The 15136-nt window shown below is 44.6% G+C and overlaps 1 protein-coding gene across 1 annotated transcript; it reads right to left on the reverse strand.

The window, feature by feature from the left end:
* Positions 1-1446: 1446 nt before the first annotated feature.
* Positions 1447-14528, reverse strand: LTV1 (LTV1 ribosome biogenesis factor). Its single transcript, XM_086631951.1, has 12 exons — positions 14489-14528; positions 12942-13051; positions 11093-11224; positions 10052-10240; positions 9057-9144; positions 7786-7906; positions 6833-7082; positions 6002-6129; positions 4263-4402; positions 3914-3966; positions 2349-2549; positions 1447-1739 (listed from the first exon to the last, which is right to left on the reverse strand). The coding sequence occupies exons 1-12, from the start codon at positions 14526-14528 to the stop codon at positions 1626-1628; spliced, it is 1566 nt and encodes a 521-aa protein (XP_086488077.1). The 3' UTR covers positions 1447-1625.
* Positions 14529-15136: the final 608 nt, after the last annotated feature.

Below are 15136 nucleotides of genomic sequence, written 5' to 3' on the forward strand. Positions count from 1 at the left end.
CGCCTGTGAAACACATGAAAACTAGTGCAGGTATCAGCTAAACAAAAACTCAGAAACTTTTTCTAAGCTTACAATTTCATAGAATCATGGAATGGTTTGGGTTGGAAGGGACCTCAAAGATCATCCAGTTCCCACCCCCCTGCCATGGACAGGGACACCCTCCACTACGCCAGGTTGCCCAAAGCCTCATCCAACTTGGCCTTGAACACTTCCAGGGATGGGGCAGCCACAGCTTCTCTGGGCAACCTGTGCCAGTGCCTCACCACCCTCAGAGGGAAGAATTTCTTCCCTATATACAGTCTAAATCTGCCCTCTTTCAGTGGATACTAATTTCTACCAAATTTCTACTAATTTGGTTAACACAGACACCTGAACAATTTTAGAAAATGAAGGCTAATCTAGATATGAACACTGTACTGACACTTCAGTTTCCTGAGCAGTGATCAAGAGTCTTGTAGACTTAAAATGCTTGTTTATTCCCTTCTCCAGAACCATATTCCTTTGTCAATTAAAATGTATTAGAAAAGCCTTCTAACAAAACCAAGTATTTCAAATTATTTCTGTATATTAAGAGGCCTCCTCTGTCCTTCTGTTAGCTTGTCTCCATCTAGCGTTCAGAGAACTATTTAAGGAATATTTAAGATGCTCTGAATTTAGCAGTAGTCAAGCCACTATGGATGTACAGGTTATTGTGTTCCTTACCAGTAAAGTGGTTAACTTTTCACCCAATGGCAGAAGACTGCTCAGTCCATAGTCCTAAAGACCTAAAGCTGAAGGACTGACTACAAAACCTATCCATTTCATTCACACGTATGGACTGGTCACCATCAGAAAAACTCACATGCACAGTACAGAAACCGAAGGTCACACCAAACCTGAAGATACTGGCGCTCTGCTGATCTTCAGGAAGTCTTTGGGTCATAAGTTTGTATTTCAATGAAACCAAACTGACTGCAAGACCTGAAGAACATTATTTCAGGAAAATCCAGACAAGGGCTATCTGCAACATACAATATTTTTCCAATTATCTGCTGGTTTGTTTGCCACGCTACTCAGACTGAGAAATTTCAGCAGTACCAGTAAGGGTCACTGACCACTGCAAGTGCAAGGTTCGTTGTGACAGGTTTTATTTGCTAAGAAATGTAAAAGTCAGGTTAGGTAACAGGGATGTCTACCTGCACAACAGCTTTTCAGACACCTCTGTTTACAATATAAATGGATACATTGCTTTGTAAACAGAAATAATTTAATAGGAAAATCTAATCAGATAAAATCTGTAGGATTCTGCTGGTTTGTTGAATACCTTCAACAAATATACATATATATATTTAAAACTTTGTCCAGTGATAGCTTGTAAGAAAAATATTTTTTCATAACTTTAATACATTTCTACTGCAATGGAACTTTGCAACAGTCGCCATGTCACTCATGACAGAACAGACACCAGTAAAACATTGTTTTATGTGTAAGTTCATTTCAGAAAGAATGACAAGTTACTGGTTCTTTTTACAGTAATACCTGAACAATCCCCTTTGTGCATGACTGGCAAAGCTATGAGTTAGCAGTTCCCTTCTCAGTACAAATGAAAACTTAAGGATGTTTCCACAAGAAGTTCCTCAGATTCTTCAAGACAGCTTCAGTCCTTGAACGTTTTGTTTCAGATTGAGCAACTCTTTTTCTTGCCTTGTTTTCTCCATTTTGAAGGCTAGCTTATTGGCTTTCTTCTCCATCCTGCGTTCCTGTGCGTATGAATATTTACAGATTTACAAAACAGGCGTAACATGCAAAACCAAACCCCTCTGACAGTGCTAGGTCATGAAAACAGCATCAATCTGGACAATAATATTATTTATGGCACTAATTATTAGTAGACCAATTAATATGTGCACCACCAGCATTATGATCTTTAATTAGCTGAAGCTTCTAATATGCCAGCAATTTCCTTTCCTAAATAAAACAACTAGGAAATCATTGTGGCCAATTGGATTTGCCACATTTCTTTTAGAGACTTTTCACTTTGTGTGACCTGAAACATCACAACTGTTTTCTTTGCTTCCCTAGACAATAAAGAAATAGGAGGGCTCCTTCTGAAGTTATGTACGTAATAGTGGCCATGATAACAGACCAAAATTTCCATATAGGAAATCAAGATGATGAAATTAGGAGGTTAACTTTCTTTCTAGTAGATTTTTTTTTTTTAAAAAAAAAGAAGCAATAATTAGTCCTTTGAGCAAGTTTCATCCATTAATTTCCAGACACAAGAACAGACGAGCTTTAAAACGAGTTCGTAAGACTGAACTCAGACAACATAATATGTTTTTGCAGGGTTTTTTCAAAACAAGGCGTACCTTTCGCTCCTCTTTTATTGCCTGTTTTCTAGCCTTGCGACCCTCTCTGCTCTCATCTTTGGCACGGGGCTGTGTCGATGCTCTTGGCAGGTCACTGCCATTAATCATCTGCATGCGTTCCACCTGCTTAGCTGTGAGACCCTTCTGAGGCAAGATATGCAGCGGAATTCCGGTCTTCTGGGAAATTTTTATGGGTTTGGGCTAAAACAGAGAGCAGGTATGTATTAATGATCCGTAGTTTTCTCTTAAAAAAAACGAACATCGCGCTGCCTTATCGTTATAAAACCCTCAGATTCAGATTTAACACCAATAAACATGGAGCTACTGGAACGAGTCCAGAGGAGGCCACAGAGATGATCCGAGGGCTGGAGCACCTCTGCTATGGAGACAGGCTGAGAGAGTTGGGGCTGTTCAGCCTGGAGAAGAGAAGGCTCCGGGGGGATCTTATTGCAGCCTCCCAGTACCTAAAGGGGCTACAGGAAAGCTGGACAGGGACTTTTTACAAGAGTGTGTAGTGACAGGACAAGAGGCAATGGATTTAAACTGGAAGAGGGGAGATTTAGATTGGATATAAGAAAGAAATTTTTCACTCTGAGGGTGGTGAGGCAGTGGAACAGGTTGCCCAGAGAAGTTGTGGCTGCCCCATCCCTGTCAGTGTTCAAGGCCAGGTTGGATGAGGCTTTGGGCAACCTGGTGTAGTGGAGGTGTCCCTGCCCATGGCAGGGGGGTTGGAACTAGATGACCTTTAAGGTCCCTTCCAACCCTAACGATTCTATGATTCTATGTAAGTCTCCTCATGCTGTTTTCTTGCCTCGGAAAAACGCACGTGAATACCGAAGTAAGAAATCAAACAGCTGGGAGCAGAATCCAGCCTCCCAGAACATGAAAAAGTTTCTCCCTTTTGTTTAAATATTACTGAAAGAAAAGAACTTAAGTAGGCACTTGATATCCCATTATAAACTCTCGAGAAAAAGGTTTCCTTTCAAAATTTCACACAGCTGGAACATCAAGCTGTGCTTTAATGGTAGGGAATGTCTGGAAGACCAAAGAAATAGAACATGTTTTCATGTATTTCAAGGCCAGGTTGGATGAGGCTTTGGGCAACCTGGTGTAGTGGAGGATTTTCCTGCCCATGGCAGGGGGGTTGGAACCAGATGATCTTTGAGGTCCCTTCCAACCCAAACCATTCTGTGATTATACGATTATATGATTCTATGTTTCAAAACATAGAAGGGAAATTAGAAGCCCGTTTTCAAAGAGAAAAAAACTATGTGGTTGTGAGACACAGATTACACAAAGGCATATCACGGATAACAAGAAAGTAAATTCCTTGCTCTCTACATTTCTGCCCAGCTATTACAGAAATGTTGAACTTACTCAATTTTCCAAGATAAAAAAAACCACATCCAAATCATAGAATCCTTCTTCAGTGGCTAACACCCTCCCCAAACCTCTTTTCTACTCTCTCCTTGCTTTTAAAAGAGATAGCCATTGAGAAAACAATCGCTTTTGTCTCAAGTTTTCCCAGGTCAGGTTTAGTCAGAATAAGCTTAAAATGATTTTACCTTTGATGGCTCCTTAATAAGTGTTGGGTGATTGTATAAGTTTGAATATGTACCTAGGTCACAAAGAAAGAAGAAGAAGAAGAAAAAAAAAAAAAGCAGTGAAGAAAGGCTTGCAAATAAACTAGGTAAATTTATTATGAATTGGACTACTACTTAATTCTTGCAATTTTATATCTTCAAAGACTATGTTATCCACACAAAAGCAGCAGTTTTAAATAGCAAGAATTCCTGCTGTGGTGCTCCCGAAGCATAAACCATCTTACCTAAAGCACTTTTAGAAAAGTTCTGAGATCACCTATCGTTTCCTTTGAAATCCTAGGAACAAACAAGTGAACTCCAAAGTACTTACTCAAAATGGATTCGCAATCCCACTTTTCTTTTGGTTCTTCAATAGCTACAGCTACTATTTCTTCCTTTTCTTCCTCACTTTCTTCCTTCACAGGAGAGTCTAAATCTTCACAGGGTTCAAGAGTATCCAATTTCACACAACTTTGAAGTAGTCCAGGGAAGAAAAAAAAAATAAAAGTTTACCTTTTCTTGAAAACATGTAATTATGTAAACCCAGCCTCCCCTCAGTACAACCTCAAATCAAAGCAAGCTATTCCCAATGAAGCTTGTGGCAAAAATGAGTTTTCTTTAGTAAGCATCCTCAAAATAAACTCAAGCACAAGAGATATAGCTGAAAAAAGAAGTACTTCTGCATTTCAAAAGTATGTGGGGCACACAAAATTTGCAGCTGGAGAGCAGGAAGAGAAGAGGATATACTTTTTTGTCTGGAAGCAAGGCAGCTCTAGAGGCGATTACGTACCAGGTCATCCTTCCCTACGAGGGACACGTTATCATATGTTCCAACCAGGAAACACAAGGCTAATGTGAGGATATTTAGCCCTTTAACTCTGTGATAACACCACCTGCTTTAAGACAAAGTGAATCCTCTGTGGACATGCAGCCTTGCACTGACACAGGGCTGCTGCAGAAGCACTGGCTCCTGCAGTGCTCCAGGCAGTGGAAGCCACGCAGCAGTTGCCTGCGAGTTTATTATCGTGTAACTGGGTACACAGGGGAATCAGCTGAACATACCTGGCCACAGAGTCTGATACAAACAAAAGTAAAGGTATAAGGAGAAAGCCAAGTTACACTAAAAAGGGAAAGGAAGAATGCCTCTAGATATTTGAGAAGCTCAACATGAGCCGGCACCGTGCGCTGGCAGCCCAGAGAGCCAACCGTGTCCTGGGCTGCATCCAGAGCAGCGTGGGCAGCAGGGCGAGGGAGGGGATTCTGCCCCTCTGCTCTGCTCTCCTGAGACCCCCCCTGGAATACTGCGTTCAGCTCTGGAGTCCCCAGCACAAGAAGGACATGGAGCTGCTGGAGTGGGTCCAGAGGAGGCCACGAAGATGATCCAAGGGCTGGAGCACCTCTGCTCTGGAGCCAGGCTGAGAGAGTTGGGGCTGTTCAGCCTGGAGAAGAGAAGGCTCCGGGGTGATCTTATTGCAGCCTCCCAGTACCTAAAGGGGCTACAGGAAAGCTGGAGAGGGACTTTTTCCAAGGGCGTGTAGTGACAGGACAAGGGGCAATGGCTTTAAACTGAAAGAGGGCAGATTTAGACTAGATATAAGGAAGACATTTTTTACATTGAGGGTGCTGAGGCACTGGAATAGGTTGCCCAGAGAAGCTGTGGCTGCCCCATCCCTGGAAGTGTTCAAGGCCAGGTTGGATGAGGCTTTGGGCAACCTGGTGTAGTGGAAGGTGTTGCTGCCCATGGCAGGGGGGTTGGAACTAGATGATCTTTGAGGTCCCTTCCAACCCTAACCATTCTGTGATTCTATTACTTCTACTAAACTCACTACAATTATGTAAAAAGGAGCATAATCTCACATAAACCAACAAAATGGCTCCACTTAATTTTATCAGTCAGTTAAGACTGACATTCAGTGACACAAAAAAAACGGGTAATACTTATACGTAGTTGCTTTTACCGTGGGATGTAATCTTTGACTGCATGAACTGGAAACAACGTACCCAAACTTTCAATACAAACCCAGGACTACATAACTACTCATGTGAAGCAGTACTTCTGGGAATACATACTTCTTTGCTTTCTCTTTGTAGTAATCATTCAGGACTTCCTGCAACCGAGCATTATCCGTGTTGATATAGCCTTCTAACTCCACGTTATCCAAAGCTCCAATCTCATCTTCATCAAATTGCTCAAAAAACTAAAATAAAGAAGTGGAGATCTGCAATTAGATCACATTTCACGTGCAACTTCTTGATAGCTTAAAGAAGATCTACAAATTTCTTCCCATTTCCTCCTTTTTCCTCACCCCTCCCATTTGCTCAACAACTGCCAAAGGCATCTGCAGCAGGATTTCCTCCTTACCATCAGTATTCTTTCAGCACAGGAGTCACAAAGTTATCTGTTAATAATGTTCAAACCAGCTTCTGGAAAATGTTTCTTATTGTGATGCATTATTTCAACCTGTACATTAAAAAACCTGTCTCTGCTCAGGACAAAAGTATTTCCACTGCTCTGACATCATTTCATGAATGCACACATGGCACAGTGGGGAGAAAGAGCAAAATAAGTGAGTCTTTACCAGGCACTGGAACATGATTTACTGTGCTGAACTGAGCCTCTCAGCTGCAAGTGTTACACCAACTAGGAATGCTCGTTATAGTGATTTGAGTAATTTCTTCTACCTGTATCAGCATTAGGCCTTTTAGCAGCAATTAACACTACAGCAATTAACACACAACATTAAATGTGGAGTATGTGCAAAGAACAGCTGTTTGATGCTCTGACTACTGAAGGCAGTAAGAACTTGCACAGGCACAGAGGACACAACCTCGTGAGATGAATCAAAAGACAAAGAAGCATTTAACACCCTTACGTTTAACAGTTTTCTGGAGCTGCCTCACCTTCTCAAACCTGTCATCCAACAGAGTTAACTGCTCGTTCCTTCTCATTACTGAAGATGTCATGGAGTATTCTGTGAAACGACTCCTGGTTTCTTCTTGCATAAAAAGAAATTCTTTACTCTGTCCATTAACCCCATCATCTGATAAAGGACCTTCTGAATCATAGTCTTTACCACTACTGCAACTATCCTTCTCGTCACTGTCATCCTCCACGTCTTCCCATTCATCTTCATCCTCAGCATCTGATCCCCTGAACAGAAGTACAGAACAGTTTCAGAACAACACATGGACCTTTCCACAGCTCTGACCAGTGGTGGGTTATCTGAAGCAATTTGGCTTCAATAAATAGATTAAAAATAGATTTCAATCTTGAGATGCAAAGACAAGAAGCGATTGGTGGGGTTATGTTTACATTCAGTTATACACCTCAAAGTGGAAAAAAGAAAACACTACTTGTGTTCTTGAATATTAAAACTAGCAAAATTTTTCATTGTTCATAAAATGATGAAAATGACACCAAAACCTAAAGAAATAACGTGCAGTGGGGTATCACATAAAGCATTTGTTAGGGTTCCAGAAACACCTGTTATAGCCTTCATCAATATTATCACTGACATATTTTAAATGTGATAGATGGCAATGTTTTAAATAGTTCAAGAATCTTATTATTCCATACGTTGCATATGTAAAGAGAAACATATAATCCATGAGCTCAGAATAACAATGAAACCCACCTTTTGCATAACAAATGAAAATTTCATTTTGTAAGCTACCACCCACATAACACAAGGTAATATTTTTTTCCTTTAAGTATTACTTTTTTCCTTCCTTTTTTTCCTTCCAAGTATTCAATTTGAAATCTGAAACCATTCTTGCTTCCTACACCACCACATGAAAAAAAAAAATCATTCCTATTTACATACGACAAAACAGTTCTACAAAACTCTGTGTACCCTTTCTGTGGCTCATTTGCTTGTAGAACAAAATCATCTTCCAGAATATTTTCTGGATTGTCAAAGTCAAAATCATCATCAAGAGCTGCAACAATATCAGGGTCAAAATCTAGCCGTGGTCCTAGAAAGTTAAAAAAACAAAACCAGACAAACTCAACATAAATACATAAGTTTCTCTGACATGACAAAGCTACTTTCCTGGAAAAAAGCCAATCCAACCCGTCTGTTAATCTGCACTAAGGAAAGATTAAACCTAAGAATCACAACATTCTTCAACAATATTTGTAGGTTTGATACAAGCCAAGGCAAGAACCAGCATCTTGTCAATTTTCCTCATCCAAAAAAGAACATTCCCTAGAAGTCTTCAGCTTCCAAAAATGTGTTTTAATGTATTTTACTCAGAATATCATAGAAGAAAATACATCTAAGTTAGTGTACATCAACCAACCCTAGCTCCCACTCCCTAAAATTCCCTGCATTATGAAAGGTCAGAAAGTGTTTCTCTACTGTAGTTAACACTTTTTAGCATCCTTCTGTCAGGACAGAGAGAATTACCACCATTAAATCCAGTTGTAAAATATTAAGATGGCTGCAAAGTGAGCGTTCGGTGCAAACATGGATGCACAATAAAAATGTACTGACAGCCTGCAGCCCTGAAATAATACTAACGAAGGAAAGTAAACACTGCTTCATGTTTGAAACGAGGAGAAATTTTGAGAGTGAAAAATCCATTTCCAGACTTGGATTCAAACAGATGGAGTAATAAATCAATAGTATTATCTACAGTTTCTCCCTGTCATTAGTTTATATTTGCTACGCAATAGTAAGAGCTCATGGATTTCCTCCCCTCCAGCAAAGCTAAAAAGCTGGAATCACAGTGGAATTGCAGAAATAGGTCTCAAATTGAAACATGGGTCCCTCATAGATCAGTCTTTAGGTCTGCTATTGAGCCTGTTCTAAACAAAAACTAAGGTGACACTGTCATCAAAGCCATAATTACCATCTAGTACCTAGACAGAATCACAGAATGGTTTGGGTTGGAAGGGACCTCAAAGATCATCCAGTTCCAACCCCCCTGCCATGGGCAGGGACACCCTCCACTACACCAGGTTGCTCAAAGCCTCATCCAACCTGGCCTTGAACACTTCCAGGAATGGGGCAGCCACAGCTTCTCTGGGCAACCTGTTCCAGTGCCTCACCACCCTCACAGTGAAAAATTTCTTCCTTATATCCCATGGCAACTCACAGAAAGGCAAAAGATTTAATGATACCTGAAACAGGAGCAGCTTTATTTAACAAGCCCACATCCTCTTCAAACTCTGTGGCAAATACTGAGGAAGGCAACTTAATGGATGGAGCCTTAGAAAAAGAAACAAAAAACCGTCACAATATACTTGTTCTTGGTACCTCGTTTGAGCTCACATTAACAAAAACGTGCAGATAATCCTGTGACCCAAAGAAACTCTGCAAGTGCTACTCAAGTATTAAGACAAGTGCTACTTTACTGGTGGCCACTTTTCAAAGTTTTTTAGAGAATGGCTGTACAGCAGGCACAATGAAATTTGTAATTATGCATATTTGGAATTACCCCTTTATTGAAAACCTTACTAAAAGCTCACTAACATGCACATCTAAACCAACTTTAAATCTTATGCAGTATCGCCAAACGTATTTCTGACTAAGAACATGAGTTTCAATTAAAATGGCAGCATTTGGTTGAACCAAACTCCCTCAATTAAAGTGACTGACTAACGACTGCATACTTCATTGCCTGAAATTACGGATTTTCCATTCCGACATGATCTAGCATCACAAAATTCCACAAGTTACGCCAGCAATTGGAAAGTTTGGGTTTGTTCCCTCTAGGTTCTGTTACGTTCCACTTTAAAAATATGGTGTACTGGTAATACAACCTGGTATATTCATAACTTCCAAAGCATTCAAAAGTCCCAAAAATCTGAAAAACAAATGCCAACCCCTGAAAATCACATAACTTGTTCAAACAATATCTTTTTAAGCGATCACTGTCAAGAAAAGCCTCTCATGGATACACAAAGTGTTTTCACACTGCACTAGCAAAATACTATTCATCAATGAACTTTGGCTTGTCAACTTTTGGTTTTCCTTGTAGGAAAGTCTGGTTGTGGGTCCAAAGGATCCTATACGTACACAGGTCACAATAACACTTGTTGAATATAGTTAATGCATCTACAGGATGCTGAACTCCAAAGTACAGCATAAGATTATTATCAGCAAAAATACTTACTGGAATTCGCTGAATTTCATCCTCTATGTGCCCCTCATTTGTGACAACAATTCTGCTTTGCTGTCCACGCACAGAAGGGACAAGCTCAGAGGGTCCAGAGGCTTCTTTGAGATGCTGCAGATAGTCATAGTCATCATCAAAGAAGACTCCATACTTCCGCTGTTCTTCCCTCCTTTGCTCCTCGTGCCCCTTGGAATTGTAAAAAGAAACACGTTCAATTACTGAAGTCCATTTAAAACTTATTAGCAAAAAGAAAAGTAACAAATCTACTGGGAATATCTGAATTCTGAAGTCATAGAATCATGGAATGGTTTGGGTTGGAAGGGACCTCAAAGATCATCCAGTTCCAACCCCCCTGCCATGGGCAGGGACACCCTCCACTACACCAGGTTGCCCAGGGCCTCATCCAATCTGGCCTTGAACACTTCCAGGGATGGCGCATCTACAACTTCTCTGGGCAACCTGTGCCAGTGCCTCACCACCCTCAGAGGGGAGAATTTCTTCCTTATATCCAATCTAAATCTCCCCTCTTTCAGTTTAAAGCCATTGCCCCTTGTCCTATCACTACACACCCTTGTAAAAAGTCCCTCTCCAGCTTTCCTGTAGCCCCCTTTAAGTACTGGAAGGCTGCAATGAGATCATCCCGGAGCCTTCTCTTCTTGAAGAACGTCCTTGTAGTCCTCTCTCCACTCATTACCCGAACGCACAGCCAGTGAGAACGCTGTGACCGTTTAGTCCAGTGTCCGGGTGCTGCCTGAGCAGGACTTTAAACAATTTTTTCCATAAGCAGCATAACTAACAAAGCCTCTTTTTTCAGGGTGGGTTGGGCAATCTTCCTTTTTTTTTTTTTAATATACTCATCCATCGGGTAGTAACTCACAACTACCAAATTCCCCACAACAACCCCTTCTTCCTAACGAACTGGACTAAAAACTACCTTCTCTCAGGCTATGTTTTTGAATCCTACAATTGCATACCCATTTTTCTCTCCTGCAGCATTTCTTATCTGAGCGAACCTCAATACTAAAAGCAAGTATTTACTTTCTGTGTAGGCAGCAGAACTCTCTGGGGTGCAGTATCATCAGCAGCGAGCGGATCCCTCTGACTTCTGTGCACTAAGTGAAATGTTACCGCTTTCTTCTTGTCTATGAAGGGTTTTTTTTTCTTGTGAGGCTGCAAAAGGACAGTTGGTTAATCATTAATAAAAAATGAAATATTAAATGCACCTAAAAAGGACCGTTTGCCCGGAGCGTGTTACTGTATCCTTTTTAAGGCAATATCTTATAAACATATATTTAAGAGACAAAGAAGAGACTAGTGCTCGCTTAACTCTTCTCACCACATGCACAACAGCCATCTCATAGAATGGTTTGGGCTGGAAGGGACCAAAGATCATCCAGTTCCAGTAGCCTGCCATGGGCAGGGACACCCTCCACTACACCACGTTGCCCAAAGCCTCATCCAACCTGGCCTTCAACACTGCCAGGGATGGGGCAGCCACAACTTCTCTGGGAAACCTGTGCCAGTGCCTCACCACCCTATGAATGAAAAATTTCTTCCTTATATCCAATCTAAATCTGCCCTCTTTCAGTTTAAATCCATTGCCCCTTGTCCTATCACTACACGCCCTTGGAAAAAGTCCCTCTCCAGCTTTCCTGTAGCCCCTTTCGGTACTGGAAGGCTGCTATAAGATCCCCCCGGAGCCTTCTCTTCTCCAGGCTGAACAGCCCCAACTCTCTCAGCCTGTCTCCAGAGCAGAGCTGCTCCAGCCCTCGAATCATCTTCGTGGCCTCCTCTGGACCCACTCCAGCAGCTCCAAATCCTTTTTGTACTGGGGACTCCAGAGCTGAACACAGTATTCCAGGTGGGGTCTCAGGAGAGCAGAGCAGAGGGGCAGAATCCCCTCCCTCACCCTGCTGCCCACGCTGCTCTGGATGCAGCCCAGGACACGGTTGGCTCTCTGGGCTGCCAGCGCACGGTGCCGGCTCACGGTGAGCTTCTCATCATGTTCACATGTTCTAATCGCACGTGCAGCTGTACTCAGATGCAAAATGGTAATACACCAGTACAAGAAACATTTTATTACAGCACATACACATTAACACATACACCTAGAAAGGAATTTTTAAGTAACTACTTTCTAATCTGAAACAAACTTCATCCAAGAAACACAGGAAACACGAGGAAACTCCTCTAGACACGGGGAGCTTCTTGAAAACCGTTTAGAAAGTTGTTCCTACACCAGTAATTCAGTATCAACAATGAAAACTATCAACCACGAACACTATCAACAGCACCATGACACAGAAACAGCTCTAACATCACAAATACACCCTGGAGCACCAAATTAAGCACTCTCAACTGCCTGAAAACTAAGGAAATAGTTTTATAAAAACGTCCAGCTTTTTTTTTACCTCCCAAAACATGTTGGGAGCAGACATGTGCAACTTGGAAACTGCTCTGGGGACCTAACCTGCCTTCACCTGGTAACTCCATGTATCCAGTGTGTCGCGTCAAGGCTCGGAGCGTACCAACGGCCACCACACGTTTTGACTTAAAAAACCCAAACCGTGCTTTAATATCTTACACATGGAGCAGATAGAAAAGGAAATATAGTAATTTTGGGGTTTTTTTTCGCCACCGCCGCCTGCCTCCTCCCCGGCCTGCCCACCCGCTCTCCGCCGCGGGCGCCGGGGCAAAGCTCGCAAGCCAAGCCGAGCTGAGCCGGGCCGGGCCGGGCCGGGGAGAGCTCCCCGACCACCCGGCGGGCACAGCGGCCCGTGCGCCGTTCCTCGCCGCGGAACTGGCCCCATTTCAACCCGAACGCTGCGGGGGACCGCGGACGGACGCGGGGAGCTGCGCCCGGCGGCCCCGCGGCCCCTCGCCTCACCATGGCGCTGCCCGCCGGCGGAGGGACCCGCCACAGCCGCTCCCGGTACCCGCGGCCGCCCTCGCTCCCACGCGGGCAGAGCGTCAGCACCGCCGGTCCGTCGCCTCCATCTTGGGATCAACCAGCGACCAACAGGGGGAAGACGACAGGCTGCCGCTCCGGACGTTTTATTTTTTTTTTCCTTTTTTTTTCCCCCACTAACAGCGAGAGCAACGAGAGTTTTCTCAGCCTGAAATATACTCTAATAAAAGAGAGGCTCCCTGAACGCACGCAGGGTACTTTCCTCCCACCTTTCAGACACATATTTCCCTCCTGCTCCCCCCACACTACTGGAGAATGGTCCCGCCCGCCAGCGGGCCGCCGTGGCGAAACGCTTTGCAGCGGCGCAGAGGGAAATGCGCATGCGCAGTGCCCGCGCTGTCGCTCCCGGGGTGGCGAGGGCGGCGGGGCTGGCTGGAGGGTGGGCGTGGCTTAGGGCCCGGGGCTCCGCCCCCTGCTCGCGCTGCCGGGGGCGCGCGCGACGGGTGGGGCGGGGAGGCTCTGCGGCGGGAGCGCGGCGGCTGCCCCGTGGTGGGCGGCGGTGCCCCGGGCGGGCTGCGAGCGCCCCGCGGCGTGCGCAGGGCCGGGCCGGGCTGCGTGCGGGGCGAGGGCAGGGAGGAAGCGCCTTCGTCCGCCGTGAGGCGGTGCGGGCGGCGCCGGTGGGTATCGGGGAGGCGGGACGGAGCCCCGCGCGGGAGCGGTGCGGTGGAGGAGGCGGTGGGAGGTGCTGAGGGGAGAAAAGCGTGTCGGACGGTTTTCGGCCACCAGCGACACCCCGCCTCGCACCGCGCCACCGCCTCCGCCCCGGCTCCTCCCGCTCGCGGCCCTCGGCCGTGCCCTGAGCCGGTCTCCTCACAGCGGCGGGGAACCCCCCCGGGCCCCGCGCAGACGGGTCCCCAGTGAGCCCCACAGCGGCAGGGCTCGCTGCTGGGCGCTCCTCCGGTCCAAGCGAAGGAGATGGGAGAACAGAGAGTTAACGTGGCAGGTGTTCGTCATTTCACGTGCTGCGCTACGTGCTCAGGCCCTGCTGGAGCGGGGCCAGAGGCGGCCACGGAGATGATCCGAGGGCTGGAGCACCTCTGCTATGGAGACAGGCTGAGAGAGTTGGGGCTGTTCAGCCTGGAGAAGAGAAGGCTCCGGGGGGATCTTATTGCAGCCTTCCAGTACCTAAAGGGGCTACAGGAAAGCTGGAGAGGGGCTTTTTCCAAGGGTGTGTAGTGATAGGACAAGGGGCAATGGATTTAAACTGAAAGAGGCTTTAAACTGACTTAGATTGAATATAAGGAAGGAATTTTTCACTCAGAGGATGCTGAGGCACTGGCACAGGTTTCCCAGAGAAGCTGGAAGTGTTGAAGGCCAGGTTGGATGAGGCTTTGGGCAACCTGGTGTAGTGGAGGGTGTCCCTGCCCATGGCAGGGGGGTTGGAACTGGATGATCTTTGAGGTCCCTCCCAACCCAAACCATTCTATGATTCCATGATTCTGGCCCAGCAGAAAGGGCCTCCTCACCTGCTGGTGCCGCAGGGGTCTCCGACACGCACAAGCTCATACCCAGTCTGAACGTGGTGGCTCTGGTGTAAATAACACGTGTTCATACTAACAGCGTTGCGCCATTTATGAGTTCTCCTTTCCTGGGATGCGACACTCCGGCTGGATAAATTATACCTGTGCCATGTAGCGTGCCTGTGCACAAATGCACTGACTCACATGGACACGCTCCTTGCTAAGGAAAAAAAAAGAAAAAAAAAAAGCATGCTCAGTATTTTAGGAATATGATGTAAAATGGTTTTGGTACAGTTCAAAAAGAAAAGTCAAACATAGAAAGGTGGAGTTTCTTCCGTGTGCATATAGATGATTAACAACAACTATGGAAAGAATGTTACTGAAAATTAAGAATTATCCACGTTATGTGTCTATACGTACACAGCTAAAAATACATCTATGTGTATACCTTAAAATATTAGCGTTACCCATATTTGAGTGGATTTCACTGTTTCGCAGTAGGTGTCACTAAAGCTCTGAAGGAGCCCAGATTTTCACTCTTCTGGCCATTGTTTATGCAGTCTTTCATCTTTACCATCGAGTTTCCTCACATCACTCTTACGGAAGTGCACGAACTAATCCGACCGGCTCCGTCAGCTGAAATTATTCCTCTAC

Source organism: Tauraco erythrolophus, chromosome 2 (assembly GCF_009769465.1).
Source record: "Tauraco erythrolophus isolate bTauEry1 chromosome 2, bTauEry1.pri, whole genome shotgun sequence".
NCBI lineage: Eukaryota > Metazoa > Chordata > Aves > Musophagiformes > Musophagidae > Tauraco > Tauraco erythrolophus.

Coding starts and splice junctions, on each gene's coding strand:
- LTV1 (XM_086631951.1), bottom strand. CDS start 14,528: ATGAGCTTGTGCGTGTCGGAGACCCCTGCGGCACCAGCAG. Junction 7,083..7,785: donor GCAAATGAGCCACAGAAAGG/GTACACAGAGTT, acceptor ACTTCTGTTCAG/GGGATCAGATGCTGAGGATG. Junction 3,967..4,262: donor GGATTGCGAATCCATTTTGA/GTAAGTACTTTG, acceptor TTTGTGACCTAG/GTACATATTCAAACTTATAC.